The sequence below is a fragment of the Dipteris shenzhenensis genome, chromosome 25 (genome assembly GCF_047967505.1).
Source record: "Dipteris shenzhenensis isolate YYH24624 ecotype China chromosome 25, Dip_SZ_1.0, whole genome shotgun sequence".
NCBI lineage: Eukaryota > Viridiplantae > Streptophyta > Polypodiopsida > Gleicheniales > Dipteridaceae > Dipteris > Dipteris shenzhenensis.
The window spans coordinates 26,952,912-26,969,101 of NC_141620.1; the positions used below are offsets into that span (position 1 = coordinate 26,952,912).

At 40.4% G+C, this 16,190-nt stretch overlaps 1 protein-coding gene across 1 annotated transcript; it reads left to right on the plus strand.

The window, feature by feature from the left end:
* Window positions 1–4,663: 4,663 nt before the first annotated feature.
* Window positions 4,664–15,009, plus strand: LOC147885681 (uncharacterized). The gene is made up of 6 exons (XM_087396192.1): window positions 4,664–4,921; window positions 5,018–5,198; window positions 5,302–5,417; window positions 5,912–6,079; window positions 8,291–8,560; window positions 14,848–15,009. The coding sequence occupies exons 1-6, from the start codon at window positions 4,664–4,666 to the stop codon at window positions 15,007–15,009; spliced, it is 1,155 nt and encodes a 384-aa protein (XP_087252318.1).
* Window positions 15,010–16,190: the final 1,181 nt, after the last annotated feature.

The following is a 16,190-nucleotide window of genomic DNA, read 5'->3' on the forward strand; positions in this document are numbered from 1 at the left end:
CCAAGAGACATTTCAGCCCTGGCTTTGTGGACATCTCAAATCACCCCTCCATACTCATCTTTGGAGTGACCAAAGCGATTTCCTCATACATTCATCCTTGGTACAATAAAAACGGACACTTGAATATTTGTTGTGTTCATATACACTACATGAAATCGATCATTTTATGTGGATGATCTTTGCAAAACATGAAGGCATGATTATAAAGGTTTGAGGAGGTTTGACCATATTGAACTTGGAGGCAATAAGCTCTACTATTCAGATGAAGAGCTCAAACATCGAACTTGAAGATCTCAAGCCCCCTGATTATGCATCATCACTATGTCAAAGAAGTTGAGATTTCCAGGAAGGCCGAACATGATGGAGAGACAATAAACGAGTGCGAGCGAGAGTTATCATCTGGATGTATGATGCATGTAAGTTTCTTACCTCTTGCTATAATTAAGTAATTATTTGTGGCAATATACGCTATAAAATAGATGCATCTTCATTGTTTTAATAATGCTCTTTTACAGTACAAAAAGTACAGTGTATTATGGTCATATGGATGACATTTTCACGTGGAACACATCGATTTAAAGAGAGTCACATATGGTTGTGGAGTCATGGCTAACTTCACACAAGATAGCTGAGCAAGTGCTTCGGATACCAATCTTCTCTCCTCACAGTTGGATTATTATGGAACCATACGCAAAATCTATGAAGTTGATTTCAGACGATTTAGTATTTTCATTCTTGATGTAAAATGGTTTAGAACTATTTACAACGGTCCCCATACGACAGTGAGAAAAGATAGTAGCGGTTTCTTTGGAATAGACTCCACCAAACATTAGACCGATGAAGGTGATACTTTTGTTCTTCCCGAGCACTCTGAGCAGGTGCATACTAATGATTTAATTAATTGAAGCTTTCGTTTTTAAAGATCCATTGATACATGTACTTGAGCATAATTTCATATATATAATTGATGACATTTGGCACCCGTCTTCAATATAGGTGGTTTTTCATCCATATCATTCTAATCCAAGATGGTGATACGTGATCCAAGTTGCACCATGAAGTAAGAAAATTTTTGAAGATAGAGATGTGGATATGGAGATGCCACTACCAATGCTGGATCCAATTGATCCTGATGAATCTAGCGAAGAAGATGAATATCACAATATGAGCCAAGAGGAAGATGCACATAATGACATCGCATGGGAGGAAGATGGAGATCACGATATTGAGGAAGAAGACAACGATCGTCAAGAATCACCACACTTTATTGAAGAAGATGATCAAGTACTTTTAGGTGAACGTACGATGCTAGAGTACGATGATGATATAGGATATCAACTCGGTATAGAGTTGGAGATAGACTTGTTTGGCGCCTTAGACTTGGCTCAAGATGAAGCAGTTGATGTAAATGCTCTTAATTGATTTTTTTCATCTCAAACTTGGACATGAATATATGAGCTTCAAAGGCTTGATGTACATGCTCTAATATTTTTATTCTCTATGAGATCAAACATGTATGAAAATTTAAAAAAATTTGTCATTGGAATAAAAAAACATGGTCCTAGGTGTGTTATCAGATCAAGTACCTATCTAACTAACACGCCACTTTTCATGCAACTCAATAACACCTAGGTTGAGGTGGGTGCAAAGTATTGTGCCCATCGGATGTACTTTGCATGGTATATCACGTATTAAACTCCATTTGTGCCTCAATCTCATGCACAACCATAAAAAAACACGCTTTTAGGTGTGTTATCCAACCAACTTCTTATCAGATGGGTGTACCACTTTGCATGCAATGCAATACCACAATTGTTGAGACTCATGCAAAGTATTGTGCCCATAGGATATGCTTTGCATTGTCGAACAAGCATTAAACACTGTTTTGGCCTTAGTGTCATGCACAACCGTCAAAAAATGCGGTCCTAGATGTGTTATTCGACTATGTACTTATGGGATGGGCACGCCACTTTGCATGTAAGTCAATAATACCTAGGTTAAGATGTGTGAAAAGTATTGTGATGATCAGATATGCATTGCATTGTCGATTAAGCATAAAACAACGTTTTTGCCTGAGTGTCATGGACAACAACCAATAAAAAACATGGTCCTAGGTGTGATATTCTAAAAAGTACTTGTCAGATGGGGGAGCCACTTTTCAAGAAAGTCAATTTCAACTAGGTTGATCTGCGTGCATAGTATTGTGTCTATCGATTATGCTTTGCATGGGGGATCACACATTATACACTGTTTTTCCCCTAGTGTTATGCACATCCGTCAAAGAACATGCTCTTAGGTGTATTATCATACCAAGTACTTATTGAATGGGCATTCCACTTTGCATGGAACACCATACCACCGCTTTTGAGGCACGTGCAAAGTATTGTGCCCATCGGATATGCTTTACATGGTAGATTGAGTATTGAAACTATTTTTGCCTCGGTGTCATGTAGAACCGTCAAAAAACACGATCCTAGGTGTATTTTTCAAACAAGTATGTATCGGATGGGGATGCCACTTTGCACACAAGTCAATACTGCCTAGGTTGAGGAATGTGCAAAGTCTTGTGTCCATTGGATATGCTTTGCATAGTCCATCACACATTATACACCATTTTGTTCCTAGTATTATGCACAAACAAGTGCTTGTATTATGCCCTTATACTATCCACATGCAATTTGCGCTGTATCATCCAGCATTACACTTTATCATTCAAAATGTCATATGGCCATCTTTGTGTATATATTTTCACATAGATATATAGTAACTCTGGTTTTTTCCCTTGTACTCCCCAAGGGTTTTTTCATCCGTAGCTAGAGAGCCTAGTTTGAGTGGGGGTATTAGAGCTATATATATCTTGCCCTAACTCAGCCTAGTCCTCAACTATATATGTGTGTATGATCTATGAATAGAATCACTTTGTTGGGAGCAACTCTTGTGTCGGTCTCTCTCCTCTTTCTCTTCCTCTCAACACAACTCTTGTGTCTATCTCTATCCTCTTTCTCTTCCTCTCAATAATTATTTCATACTAGGTATGGGCATTATCAGTTCAAAGTATTGGCATTTAGTTTAACTAATGCTCCAATAACTTTTATGATACTTATGAACAGTTTGCCAAACTAGGATCATCCACAAAGTGATTGTCAAATTGAAAGGGTCAATCAGGTCATTGTGGATATGCTTTGAGCTTATATACATAAGCAAAAAACAAATTGGGAATAATATTTGTCCATATTAGAATTTTCATATAACGGTGCAAAACATTCAACTATAGGTTTTAGTCCATTCATGAGGTATCGATTTGGACATAAAGCCCCAATTGTAGTGGGACTCAAAAAAGAGAAGGTTCAAGAGACTAAAGACTTTCTTGAGGATATGATTTGAATGCTTAAATTAGCTAAAGATACCATTATAAGGGCTCAAGATAGAGCAAGAATTTATGCAAACCACCACCATAGATGGTGGGAGTTCTAAGAAATTATTGGTCTCATGTTTAAGATTAGAATGTGTACTATAACTTGAAGATAAAGTTTGTCGAATTCCGTTGGGCAATGCATAAGTTATGGGTCAGGCAAGATACCTATATACAAAAAATGCCCTAGACTACCCAAAATGGTTATACCCAAGCAAACAATTGACCCGGGCACTTCATGGAATGTGACACAAATAACTAGGCACCAAATGGTGGCCACATCATGGCACACATGGGTGCTAGAGTAAATGCCCTTAGGTTGGGTTCACACAATTCGGAGGCATAGGCTAGGTGTTGAGGCTATCCAATGAGAGGACGATGAGTGGAATGGGATGTTCACACCATCCGACAACACTCTTCATCTCGGGTTGAGCTGGACAGACAACTAACAGTCAAGTTTAGCTTTCCTATCCAACTTGGCAACTGCCGAGCAGAGGAGAAAGATGACTCCCCCAAAACATTGTGCAGTGCAGCGACATTGGACGGTCGATTCATGTGCAGAGCTTCTTCGTCTCGCTATGTGAGGAGTATGTGAGTGGACTCTTTTGAGCGGTTGGTGTGAACCTAGCCTTGGTATTATTAGGGTGAACCTCGTGCTTTGTCCCGAGTATAACAACGATACCCAAGAAGAGTATAACATTGATACCCTTAAGGAGGATTGTGGAATTCTCAACCATCCATCGTGCTGTGCGACACAAATGTAATTCGAATTTTCGAAGCATCGACGCACTTTTCTACACCCCAATTTGTCGTCTTCAGTTGTCGTCGTTCGCATCAGAGATCCAGTCCCAGGATGCCCGCCCTATCGTATCTTGAGGCTCAAGATGCGTATGCAAGCTGCTATTCAGTCTCAGAGACGCAGAGCGCGAAGGGCGAGGCGAGCGATCCGTAGAATCGTAGAGTTACGCAGAATTGAGCTTGAGTTGGCGATCGGAAAGAGACCAAATTGAGTCTCAGAGACGCAGAGCGCGAAGCGAGCGATCTGCAGAATACCATAGTTTCAGGAGTTGAGGAGGATTTAGCATGAGATCACGATGGAAAGGAGACCAAAGTGAGCTGTAGGGAGGAGAATTGAGTTTGACCTTGAGTCGGCCATTGGTGAGCTGCAGTGAGGACAATCGAGTTTAAGATGGCGATAGGGAAAATATAAGAGTAGGCTGCGTCAGTTGGAAGTGGATCAGATTGAAGGCCATGGGATCACTGGCGCAGAACGTTGACACACACAAGGCAATTGAGCTGCTCCGATTCGACAGTGTCAATGCCAGTGCCGGCTGCACCTTGTCGCGCCGGAAAACTCCCCGAGCAGGCCCTGGCCAAGTGTTGATCCGCGTGCTTTGCTGCCCTATTCATCCCGCAGACATCCTGGCCGTTCGAGGCTTATATCCGCTGTACCAACCCCGGCAATTTCCAGTTGTCCCTGGTTTCGAGGGCATGGGACGGATTCACGAGGTGATTTTCTGTTCCCACAAATGCACACGTTTGTGTAAAAATATGCTTTTGGGATGATTTACCTTGACGCTGAGATCAATCAATCCGTCGGATAAGGTTGGGAACGATGTCCAACACCTCAAAGTGAACCAGCGCGTTGCATTCATCGCTGGTGATGAAACCGGAGAAGGAAGCTGGCAAGAATACGTTCTGCTGGACGCTTCAAAGGGCGTGTTCCCCTTACCAGATGCGATCAACAACGAGACGGGTGCTCAGCTGTTCATCAATCCCGTCACAGGTATTCGGCCAGCTGTCCAGTATTGTTTTGCGTGCTCCAATTTATATGGCGCAGAGGCAGCGAACATGTGTTGATCAAGTTCAAATCGCCTGTTCTGCGCCAGTTTACGGTCTTTTCGACTCGCTACAAGCGGCCAAAGGGGACTACGTACTTCAGTCTGGGGCGGGGTCCGTCGTTGGGCGAATGTTTATCCAGCTTTGCCGTCTCAAAGGTGTAAAGGTGTGTGTCGGTTTCTTCTCTTACGCAACTATTCACACAAAGTGCACAGCCTCTCCTTCAAAAGCAGAATCATTCTCTAATAGCCAAGTTATGCCGAGAAAAATTCAGAAGGTTGTTGCAAAAGCTATGCCAAAGAAGTGAAGAGGGAGTAGGTCAAAAGCCTTCTCTAATAGCCAAAGCCAGCTATGCCAAGCAAACTCACATGCGCACACACACACTTCTTTTTTAGCAGTCGCTCTACTAGCAAACACTTTTCATAAAAAGTGTCTTCCCAATCAATTTTCGGCACTCGTCCTCTCATTAACTCTCTCTCTCTCATGTGACTCGCTCTGTGGCCCCATATGAACTATCCATTTGGCATTATATTACAAAATAATGTCCCAAATGTAACACACACATTATACAAACTATTTGCTATGGTTGATGCAAGTCATTCCTCAAATCATCAAAGTGATTGACTAAATGCCTCCGTTTGACTCTATGGCCGTTGTCAGACCATAAACCTTGTCAGGAGGAATGAGCAAAAGGAAGAGCTAAAGGCTTTAGGGGCTGACTTAGTGATCAACTTCATGGAGGAAAATGTCTTCGAGGTCGTGAAGGAAGCCACTGCTGGAAAGATGGCTTGCGGAGCTATTGAGTGCATTGGAGGTGACTTGACCAAGGTAATTTCCTTGAATCAAAATTCTTTCGTCTATGTTGATTAATAGAGATACACATTAGTACATTGTTAAACTAGCAAGTATATATACCAAGGTAACAACATTCTATCATCGATGGAAAATTCGATAGAGATAGGACTTTTTGGCAAATTCAACTTGGTCCTATCACAAACCAATGCAACTATGGGAAGTGCTAGCAACAATAATTATAACCCTCTTTTCATGCTTGATCCCATGTGCATTGTGAGCAACAACATTTGGTGTTGTGGCATAGAGATCAAAAGGGAAGGAGGCACCTAAGCTAGCCTCTAAAGATTGCCATGCATATTTTGCCCAAGCTCTACTATGATGCTAAGCTTGGCGATCTTAGTGTTCCTCACATTGCATATGTCTCCATGCCCATCTCGGGAAGGGATGGTGGATGCCTTGATGGAACTTGAACTATATGCGATCAATGCAGTATGTCCTATGGATGCATGGGGAGGGATTTTCTCTTATGTATGTTAGTTTCATGTTTCCACACATACTAAATTATCTTGGGTGGAATATGAGAGAAGATATTATCTTGCACGTTTGTTACACATGGCATGCACCCAATCACCTTAGTATGTCCCCCTAGTCAACAAAAACATGAAATTTCTATTAAAACTCCAATTAGTAGATGTGAATAGGGGAGGTTTACAAAGGGGAAAAGAGTTCCCAACTGATTCCAAGTGAGGGAGGTACAGAGCGGAAGATATTTCCTATTAATCGAAGGTTAGTTTCTCTCAGTAAGCTATACACCACCCCCTCTTGACCCCATCCTTCAATCCCCTCTCCCTCTATCATGCATGGCAGCACAACCCATCCCTCTCTTTTTGTGTGTATCTATCTTAATGGTCTATGCACCCATGTGTGTGTGTGTGTGTGTGTGTGTGTGTGTGAGAGAGAGAGAGAGAGAGAGAGAGAGAGGGGGAGGGAAATAGGGAGGGAGGGAAGGAGGGAGGGAGGGAGGAAGGGACGGAGAGAGAGAGAGAGAGAGAGAGAGAGAGAGAGAGAGAGAGAGAGAGAGAGAAGGAGGGAGGGACGAAGGGACGAAGGGAGGGAGGGAGGCAGGGAGAGAGAGAAAGAGAGAGAGAGAGAGAGAGAGAGAGAGAGAGCGGGGGGGAGAGGGAGGGGGGGAGAGATAGGGGGAGAGACAGGGGGGAGAGGGAGAGAGGGGGAGAGACAGGGGGGAGAGGGAAAGAGGGGGAGACACAGGGGGGGATAGAGGGAGAGAGGGGGAGAGACAGGGGAGAGAGGGGGGGGGGAGAGAGAGAGAGAGAGAAAGAGGGAGAGAGAGAGATTTTGTTGAGTATGTTGTTAGGATAGGGTTTATTGTGTGGGTGAAATAAGTGTGTGCATGTCATATTCTTGTTGATGGAACCCTTTTGAACATTAGGTGCCAAAGACTCGCTACCTATATTGAGGGGGTATTTCTAATGTAGTATCTGAATCAAAAGTCCATTGGAACCTTGTTTTTGAGAGTAGATGTGTAGCCAAATCTCAAGGATTTAGTCCATATTTCATGTGAAGACATTTGCAACAATATCACATCTTCAGGTAAACTTTGGGTTAAAGAAGCGCTAGCGAGATGAGTTTACAGCTTGAAGAATTTGTTCTAGGATTATGGTTATTTCTGTTTGACATTCATGTATTGTGTGTCTTGTCAACTTTTTGAAACATCACTTACTATCAAAAGGATGGGGCCTTCATATTGGTAAATTTTAATTCAGCCACTATGAGCATAGCTAACCCATTTAATGCCCATGTGCTGTGCCTATATAGGACCTTAAAGAGAGAGTAAGCCATGCTCTTGGTATCGCAAGCCACTAGTTTGGGTTTCTAATACCTATAGTATGAGTATAGTATGTTGTTACTAGATTATTAATTTCCAAGGTGGTTGGGCTATTTCAAGATAAATCCTGACATAGGGTTACAAAAATCTAGTGATGTGAAATAATTTTGCTATAGTCATTTTAAAGGCATATTAAATAAACATATGAAGCATATGGTGACATGTTAACATTTGAGTGTTTTCTACTTGAGACTTGAAAAGGAATCTAAATTTTTATTTAATATATTATGAGATCATTATTTACTTGGGCTTCTCTTGAATTATTTATAAATGTGATTTTTATTGATTACATACCTTAATCATATTGTTTGAATTGATGTTGAATTTGATGAATGCAGCAAATCACATCATGCATAAAAGATTCTGGGATGGTTCTTATTTATGGCAAGATGGCATCTGGAACAACCCATCTAGATATTGATGATATTCTATTTAGAGATGTGAGAGTGCATGGGTGGTACCTTGGGTTGTGGATCAAAATAAAGGGTGCTGAGATTGCTCAGATTCTAACAGATATAATAGGTCTTCTTGGTTCTAAGATTCTTGATCCGCTTGTTGGTGAGAAAGTGTCCTTGGAAAGGTATGAAGAGGCTTTCCAAAGGAGTCAGGTAATCATTCTCACTAGTCTCTCCATTCTTGAATTCTTTGTTTGTATATGTAGATTGAAAGTTATCAGTCACAATCTTCCCCCTATCCCAAACAACACCATACTCACTCATGTTCCTACAAATGCATGCACACACATACATGGTTAGTCCCTTTCATTTTCAATGCTTTTATGTCCATTGTAGCCTTCTTGTAAGAAAAGTATGACTATGATACTACAAAGACCGTTAAAAAAATGCTTGAGAATTCTAGGGTCTAAATGTATAAATAAGGGTCATCATATCTCTTGAAGATAAAAACCCATGCTTGAAAGTTTATATCGCTATATGGAGAAGGATGATATATATATTTCAACAACTAGCACCCTAAATCTTTGCACATGTACTCATGTGTGTAATATGTTCACTAAGGAAGGATTTGAAGGGAGATTTATCTATTCTTCAAAAATGTTATATGCATGTTTATGAATATATACAAAGTACAATTGAAATGATTAAATTTTTTATGATAAGATAAGATTACTTTGAATCTATTAACTCTAACATGGCCTTCAAACGTCAACCATGCAATTGAAAACACACACACACATGCACACACACGCACACATGCACACATACACAGACGCACACACATGCACACACACACACACACACACACATATGGAAATAAAATTTCTCATACCTCTTAGTGTCTAATGGAATGTTGGTTCTTTCATACCTCTCACTTCTCTACTAATAACTTTGTGAAATAGTTATAATTTCTTGAAATTCAATGTGACCATGCATAAAACAAGGAAATCATGGATATGAAACTTTTAATGTGGAAAATTAGATGGTTTGATCAAATTTGCTAGTGGTATAAGCTATAAATTTAATTCTTTCTAATAGACATGCATGCCAATGGGAATCTGTGTGAATTTGCACATATGCACACATGTAGAACATGTACAAGACTGTGTACATGTGTGCATATGCACATGTTCCCCTGATCACACTATGGACATGAACATGTGCATGCATAAGTGCATGATCGATGTCCACATATGGACGCATTTCCTCATCTTTCCTATGTATATCTATGTATATGGACCTATATATTCATAAATAAACAAGAGAATAAATATATAGGATTTTCATAATAAAGTACATTAGTAGAGAGAGAGAGAGAGAGAATAATGTGGTAGCCAAGTCCCCTACTAAAATAAAGGTCCGTGTAATAGCACAATAATGAAAACCTTCTAACCCTTATTAACTTAGCATTAGAGCATTTGAACTCAAGAGGTCCTCATAAGGATTTCATTAGAGATTAAATGAATTTCTTAATTTCTAGGGACAAATGTGGTAGTAAATTGAAGATTTCATGTGCCATCAAGGATGGTAAGCCTTTTTGCTCAAGTTTTGTATTTTGGTGGCATTTCAGATGTGTAGGGTTTGTCTAGGTTATCTAGTATAGCTGCAAATAGATCCCACATTAGACCACAAGGTGATCTAAGGGCCAATAGGAAATGTCAAATCGCATTCATGGGACTTCAACCCCATTCACATTATGGAAAAGAATGGTGGTTGTTGCGAGGCACGTCATCTTGCTTTTATGAATCCACATATGTTGGCTTTTATGCTCAGTTCTCTATAGCACAAGTGATCACTGTGTATAGTTTTTGGCACTCAAAGGAGAGCTATTCTTTTAGTAGCTCTCATGTCCCTTGGATTACAAAAATATTCAATGCCTCTCAAGAAGGGTCCATAATGGTTGTCAAATCATCTAATTATCCTATGTTGCTATTACACGAAAAAGATGCATAAAGACACTATGGTGCCATTTGTTTGTACATAGATGTCATGTCTAATATGACCTTTGTAAGTCTAGAGCATAACCAAGTCTACAAAGGTAAAATTTTTGTTGTTCTAAAGTATTAATGTTTTGGCTATTGGGGCCGCTGCGTCTATGTAAGATAATTGGATATAGTTGAACAGCTGGTCACTAGTTGGACAAAAATTCAACAAATTGCATGTCCTCTAAGGTGATAGTAATGTATACCTTTGTAAGACTAGAATATGTCAAATTGTAGAAATGTATATTTATTTTGCTTCTAAAGTCCAAATTTTTTATTGTAATGATAGCCCATAGGTGGTTGTTGAATGAAGCTACCACATGGCCTCAAGGCAGATCAAAGCATGGTATAGTTCTTAGAATTACTTTTAGGTCACTTGGATCCAATTGAGATCCAATGTTGTAGATGATGAGGCTCTAGGGATTGACATATGGAAAGTCTCTTAACCACATTCCTAGCTTGATCTTATGGCTACTAGTAAAGACACCACGAAGACATCAAACCTCAACCCATGATCTATAGGGTTACTTTCAATAACATCTTGGTGATTTCTTCCTCATTTTGTCAGTAGGGGTTAGAAAAGGTAGGGGGGGCTCTCCATCTAGGATGACAAATTCAATTTCGTCCAAATTCTAAATGATCTACACTCCGCATAGTTTCTTGCTTAATCATGGGATTAGCGATTGCTTTATTCCTTAATCAAATACATCCTGTTTGAGTTCGAATCTCCCCTAATGTAGTCTTTCTAAGTAAGGGCTGAATTTTTCAAGGCAAAATGTTTTCAATACTTCGTATTTAGCAAGGGTGATCAAAAGTACTCTTTTGAAATATTAGAGGCATAACACCTTAGAAATCATAAAGAGCTTGTAGTGGTTTAGAAGGTGATAAAAACTAATAAGGTTTCTAGATTTTATTCATTTCAATAGTTCTTCATCTTGAAAATTTTTCCTACATTGACATTTGGCATGTGTGCTGTCACGCACCGTTCTTTCACAATCACGATCAGAATTATAGCAAGATAATAATCACAAATGAACAAGAAGAGAGATTGCAGTATGAATCAAACTGATGAGTCTTTATAATAACTTTGGAGAAGAATCACTCCTTGAAGGAGCTCGATACCACCTTTCCACCCCCAAGCTATCTCACTCTCACTCTCACTCGCATGAAGATGTTCAAATCAGATGATCAAATCTCAATCACGCTCTCAGTCTCACTCTCACTCTCAAAATATCTTGATCTTATCTTCTTCTTTGCGTTGCCTTGATTTGCATGCGCTCATTATCACTTTCGCAGTGCCTCGATATGCATGCCTTCTCTTCGCTCGAGCACCCTCGAGATGCGTGCCTTCTCTTCTCTTTCACTCAGCCTCGATATGTGTGCGTTGGATTGTGTGTTCTCCTTCTCACAATCTCCTCTTCTTTTATAGCCTTTCACCACTCCCAAAAGCGGCCAAAAACAGCTTTTCTCGAAAAGTGTGCATGTGCTTTTCACCTTCTTTTAGCGTGCGCTTTTGATAGCAAACGCGTATGGAATCTCGACGTCCCTGTTCGGAGCATCACCACACCTTCCTCATACATCTAATGGACAAGCTCAATAGCTTAGCTCATCTCGAAGATTGGAACCTCTTCTTTCCCTTTGCATTTGACCTTTCATGGCTAACTCTTCCATCTCAACCTCCGTCTAATGCCTGCAACTCTTGACACGGAAATCTAGATGCACTTTTAGCTCAAAACCACTTTGTTAGCAACTTCTGAACTCCATACAATCATGCAAATGAGTGAACCACAAATTTTTCACTAGGACAAAGTTTTTCTACTCAACAAGATCTAAAACTCTCTCTTACAGAGTTTTTTTAAATTATTTCTGTAACCAACTCAAAATCAAGCCGCAAAATCTAGTCGACACAATAATGGACAAAAACCAAAAATTTTAGACCAACACCAAACTTTCCCAAAACCTTCAAAACATCAAAACCATCCTTTTTGAACACTATCTGTGATATATATTCCAAAATATTTCATATACGAAATTGGAGCATCACATGTGCATGTGTGTGTGTGTGTGTGTGTGTGTGTGTGTGTGTATGTGTGTGCGTAGATTAAAAATTCCTATCAATAATTGATCCATACAATTAATTGTATCAATTGGATAAAAACTAAAAAAAGGAAAACATATAAGGAAAATGTTTGAGACATCTAAGTAATAACTAGAGTTTGTAAAAATTTCCACCAAAATTAACAATTTTTAATAATATTGAGTTTGACCAAGACAATATTGAAAAAAAGATGTCCAATCCTTAGGAAATCCAAGTTTCGAGGTCAAGGTCCACTTACGTGCCCCATCCAAACAAACTAGGTGTTAGAACATCATAGTTATGTTTTGGTAGACATGAATGCCTAGTTTCCCTAGCTTGTTATCACTGTACCTAGGAATATAGACAACCATATGGATTCTCAGATTTTTTTTTAAATTAAAAAGTTTAAGTCACAAGTGGAGTATGGAGGGAATGAATGCATGTTTTGTGAAGGGATTAGAGGAGGTATGGGATGATTAGTGTGCTTGGTGTGTGGGGTGGTTGAAAAGAGACTATAAAGGGAAGATTTCACGGTGGGTTACATAAAAGAATAATTCATAGCTGGGGAAGTATACATGTATGTGTGTGTAAAAAGAGTACTAATCAAAACTATTGTGTGTGTGTGTGTGTGTGCGCTCGCACACGTGTGAGTGTATACACATGCACATGCGTGCATGCACACGAGCATGCACACATACACACAGATGCATGCACACACACATGTACATTGGAATGCAGGATACATGAAAGTGTGCATCATGTCTACATACATACATGTAGACATGCCACATACTTCCTCTCCCCCCATACTTTCTTCTCCTCTTAACACACATACACACACACGTTGGATGGACAAAAGCAGTAGAGCCTAACCCGCCTTCACAGTCACCCTCATCCACGTTTAAAACAACCGAACAACACTATCACAAGGCCAAAGGCATTCATTCAACATCCTTCTCTCTACATGCTTCCAGACACAACTCACACTCAAGTTACACTTTTTCCAGAAGCCTGACAACCTCAAACAAAACCACTGGATTATACAGCTCAAGGCAAGTGGACTTCTTCCTTCAATAACTCAGAAAACATTCAGCTTCAATTGCATCCTACCCATAACCCACATGAAAACCATCTTCATGTCTCTTCAAGACATCAACCCACAAAATGGCCACGGACAAAAATCTTATCATGTCTTCCCAAGATCACCATCAAGTACTAGAAATGATGCAGCCCGCCATCTCTGCTCTTACAGAACCACTTCTACTATTTATATCCTTCTATTGCTCATTGAATACTCCAAGCTTGTAGCTTCAGTTGCCATTAGTCCATCCAACAGAAAATCTTATCATAGCTATTCCTCAAGCTTTTACTAAGCAATTTCTCATAATCAGCTACATACAAGCCCACACAAATGACACCTCAAGCAACATCCTCAGCCTCTTTATTTGCTACAAGCCCAAACCACATTTTTGCTGTAGCTCATGCTCTCTCAGCCCAAGGTGCTCCAGCCTCTATCCATGATTGTCCAGCCTGTGCTCTCATTTAGCACCTTCTGTCATCACCCCCAGCCCAGAAGCTCTTTACATAGGCTACAGCTTTTCCTACTGTTCACGGAACATACTCTTTATCACCCGAGGTGTTCAGCTCAAGTCTCTATTATAGCAGCGTTTCCCCACCAAGTTGATAAAACAACGATGCTTCCTGTTATATCTGTCACCTGTTTGTACCTTCATACAGGGATAGTTGATTCACAGATAGTTTCCTCAGTCCTGAACTCCCAGTAAGAGCAATAGCCTGCACTCTTCATGTATCATGGTGTCAGCGTGGCTTTTTCTCCTACCAAAAGCAATCCATTCTTACAAACTCCCGGCTAACTCCTGTTCCCATAGAATTCCTTCTATGATTACGACAACACACTGATTTGCACCTACAGCAAAGCCATGTTCCAAAGCTCTCAACTCCGCAGCTGTGCCTTTGCTCATAAAGCTCAACAAGGTCTTCCATGAAGCTCTCAGCTCACGTATTAAGGGCGCCCACCTCCTCCAATAGACCTGAACGTGATTATCAGCCTGCTTCAGCTCGTCTCCTCTCTTTCGCGTAATGTTTAGAAGCTCTGTGATTGCTCTCTTGCTCGCAATTCTCTTGGAACTTTTGGACTCGTGTCGCCTGTCTTCTTCAAGCCTCTGCTATTTCTCTCTCTCTGGGCCTCCCCATTTCCATGGTCCCTCGACTCGTGCATTGGCCACCTTTTCACGCTACTAGCCTCCCTTCAGAACCATGCAACGTGATTGCGTTGCCATAGCAGCTCTCTTCCTTGCTTCCTTACTCACGTAACCTCTGTCATCTTCTGTGCTATGAGCCCATGATTCTTTAATATCCAGCTCACTCTTGCAGCCATCTTCAACTCAGAATCCCTCGCAGACTCCTCACCAACTCCAGTTCCTCGACTCCTTGCTTCTCAGCGTTTGGTCTCCCTTTACTTCTGCGTCATCCTTTCCCTTAAGTTCTGGGCTTGCTACATCAGCTGCAGCAACCTGTGCTAAACTCTTCAAGCTCCCTTCCTATTGTTCTCTCATGTAAAGATATTCCACTGCTGATCGCCAAGCACCTACCACGTCATAATCCTCCAGAACTTCACCTCCCATCGTCATCGCCCCCTGCCACCTTGATAGTTTTTTGTCTTCACGTCCCACCATCTCACAACTAGAGGCTTCCTTTCCTATTGCGTAGCCACGTGCATGCTTATCCAGCCACCTTAACCAAAATATTAAAGTCCTCCCCAAATCCACATAAACTGTTACATAAAATCATAGCCTCCCAACACAAATGTGTACATTTAGACCTTTCCCTCCATATTATTACTATTATTTTCACACACATGCATTGGATACCAAAGCCTCTGAAAAGCTCAGAGCTCCCATACTCACATCTCATCATTTCCCAGAAGTTCCTGTAGAAGCCTCTACCAGCTGTACATCAGTGTAGAGTCCTTTTAGGAGAGCCTAGAGCTCAATACCACCACCAACTAGCTATATACATAGCTATGCACCTACACTGCAACATGCAACAAGTAAAAAACATATTTACATTTTTGTCCACACAACGTACAGATGTTGTGCTCAAAAAACTATTATCCATTTTTAGGGCCAAAATATAAGAATACCATAGGGGTAAAGGATTTACTCCCATTAAGTTTACATTTGAATGGAAAGATTTTTAGAGAATCATTACCAATGAGCATGCACGGGTTTTGCATGCATCCAGGTAGTTACTTGTGTTAATTTCTACCTATACACATAGGTTTGTACTGATGTGAATTTGTGTGTGCAAGTGAGTGTGAATGCAACGTTAAGGACTATGGATGTACATTGTGTATCCATGGTCAAAGTAAAGTAATATGAATTTGTGGCTATGTTCATGTATATGTGCAAGTGATTGTGCATGCACTTAAGGAGTGTGGATGTACATCATGTAGTAGCCATGGTGAGAGTGAAGAAATATGTATTTGTATGCATGCATGTACAAGCATCTACACATATTACGAAATCCATGTGAGCTACTCAATGAGAGCATAGGTTCCATTCCTATCCTAGATTGATATGTTCTGATGCAAAGATGGAATTTTTTGGGGGTGATTGCAGGAAAAAGCCCATGGTGGAAAGGTTCTTCTTGTCATGGAAGGCTGATTTGGAGAACTATACTTGGATATTTCTTAAAATTTTAC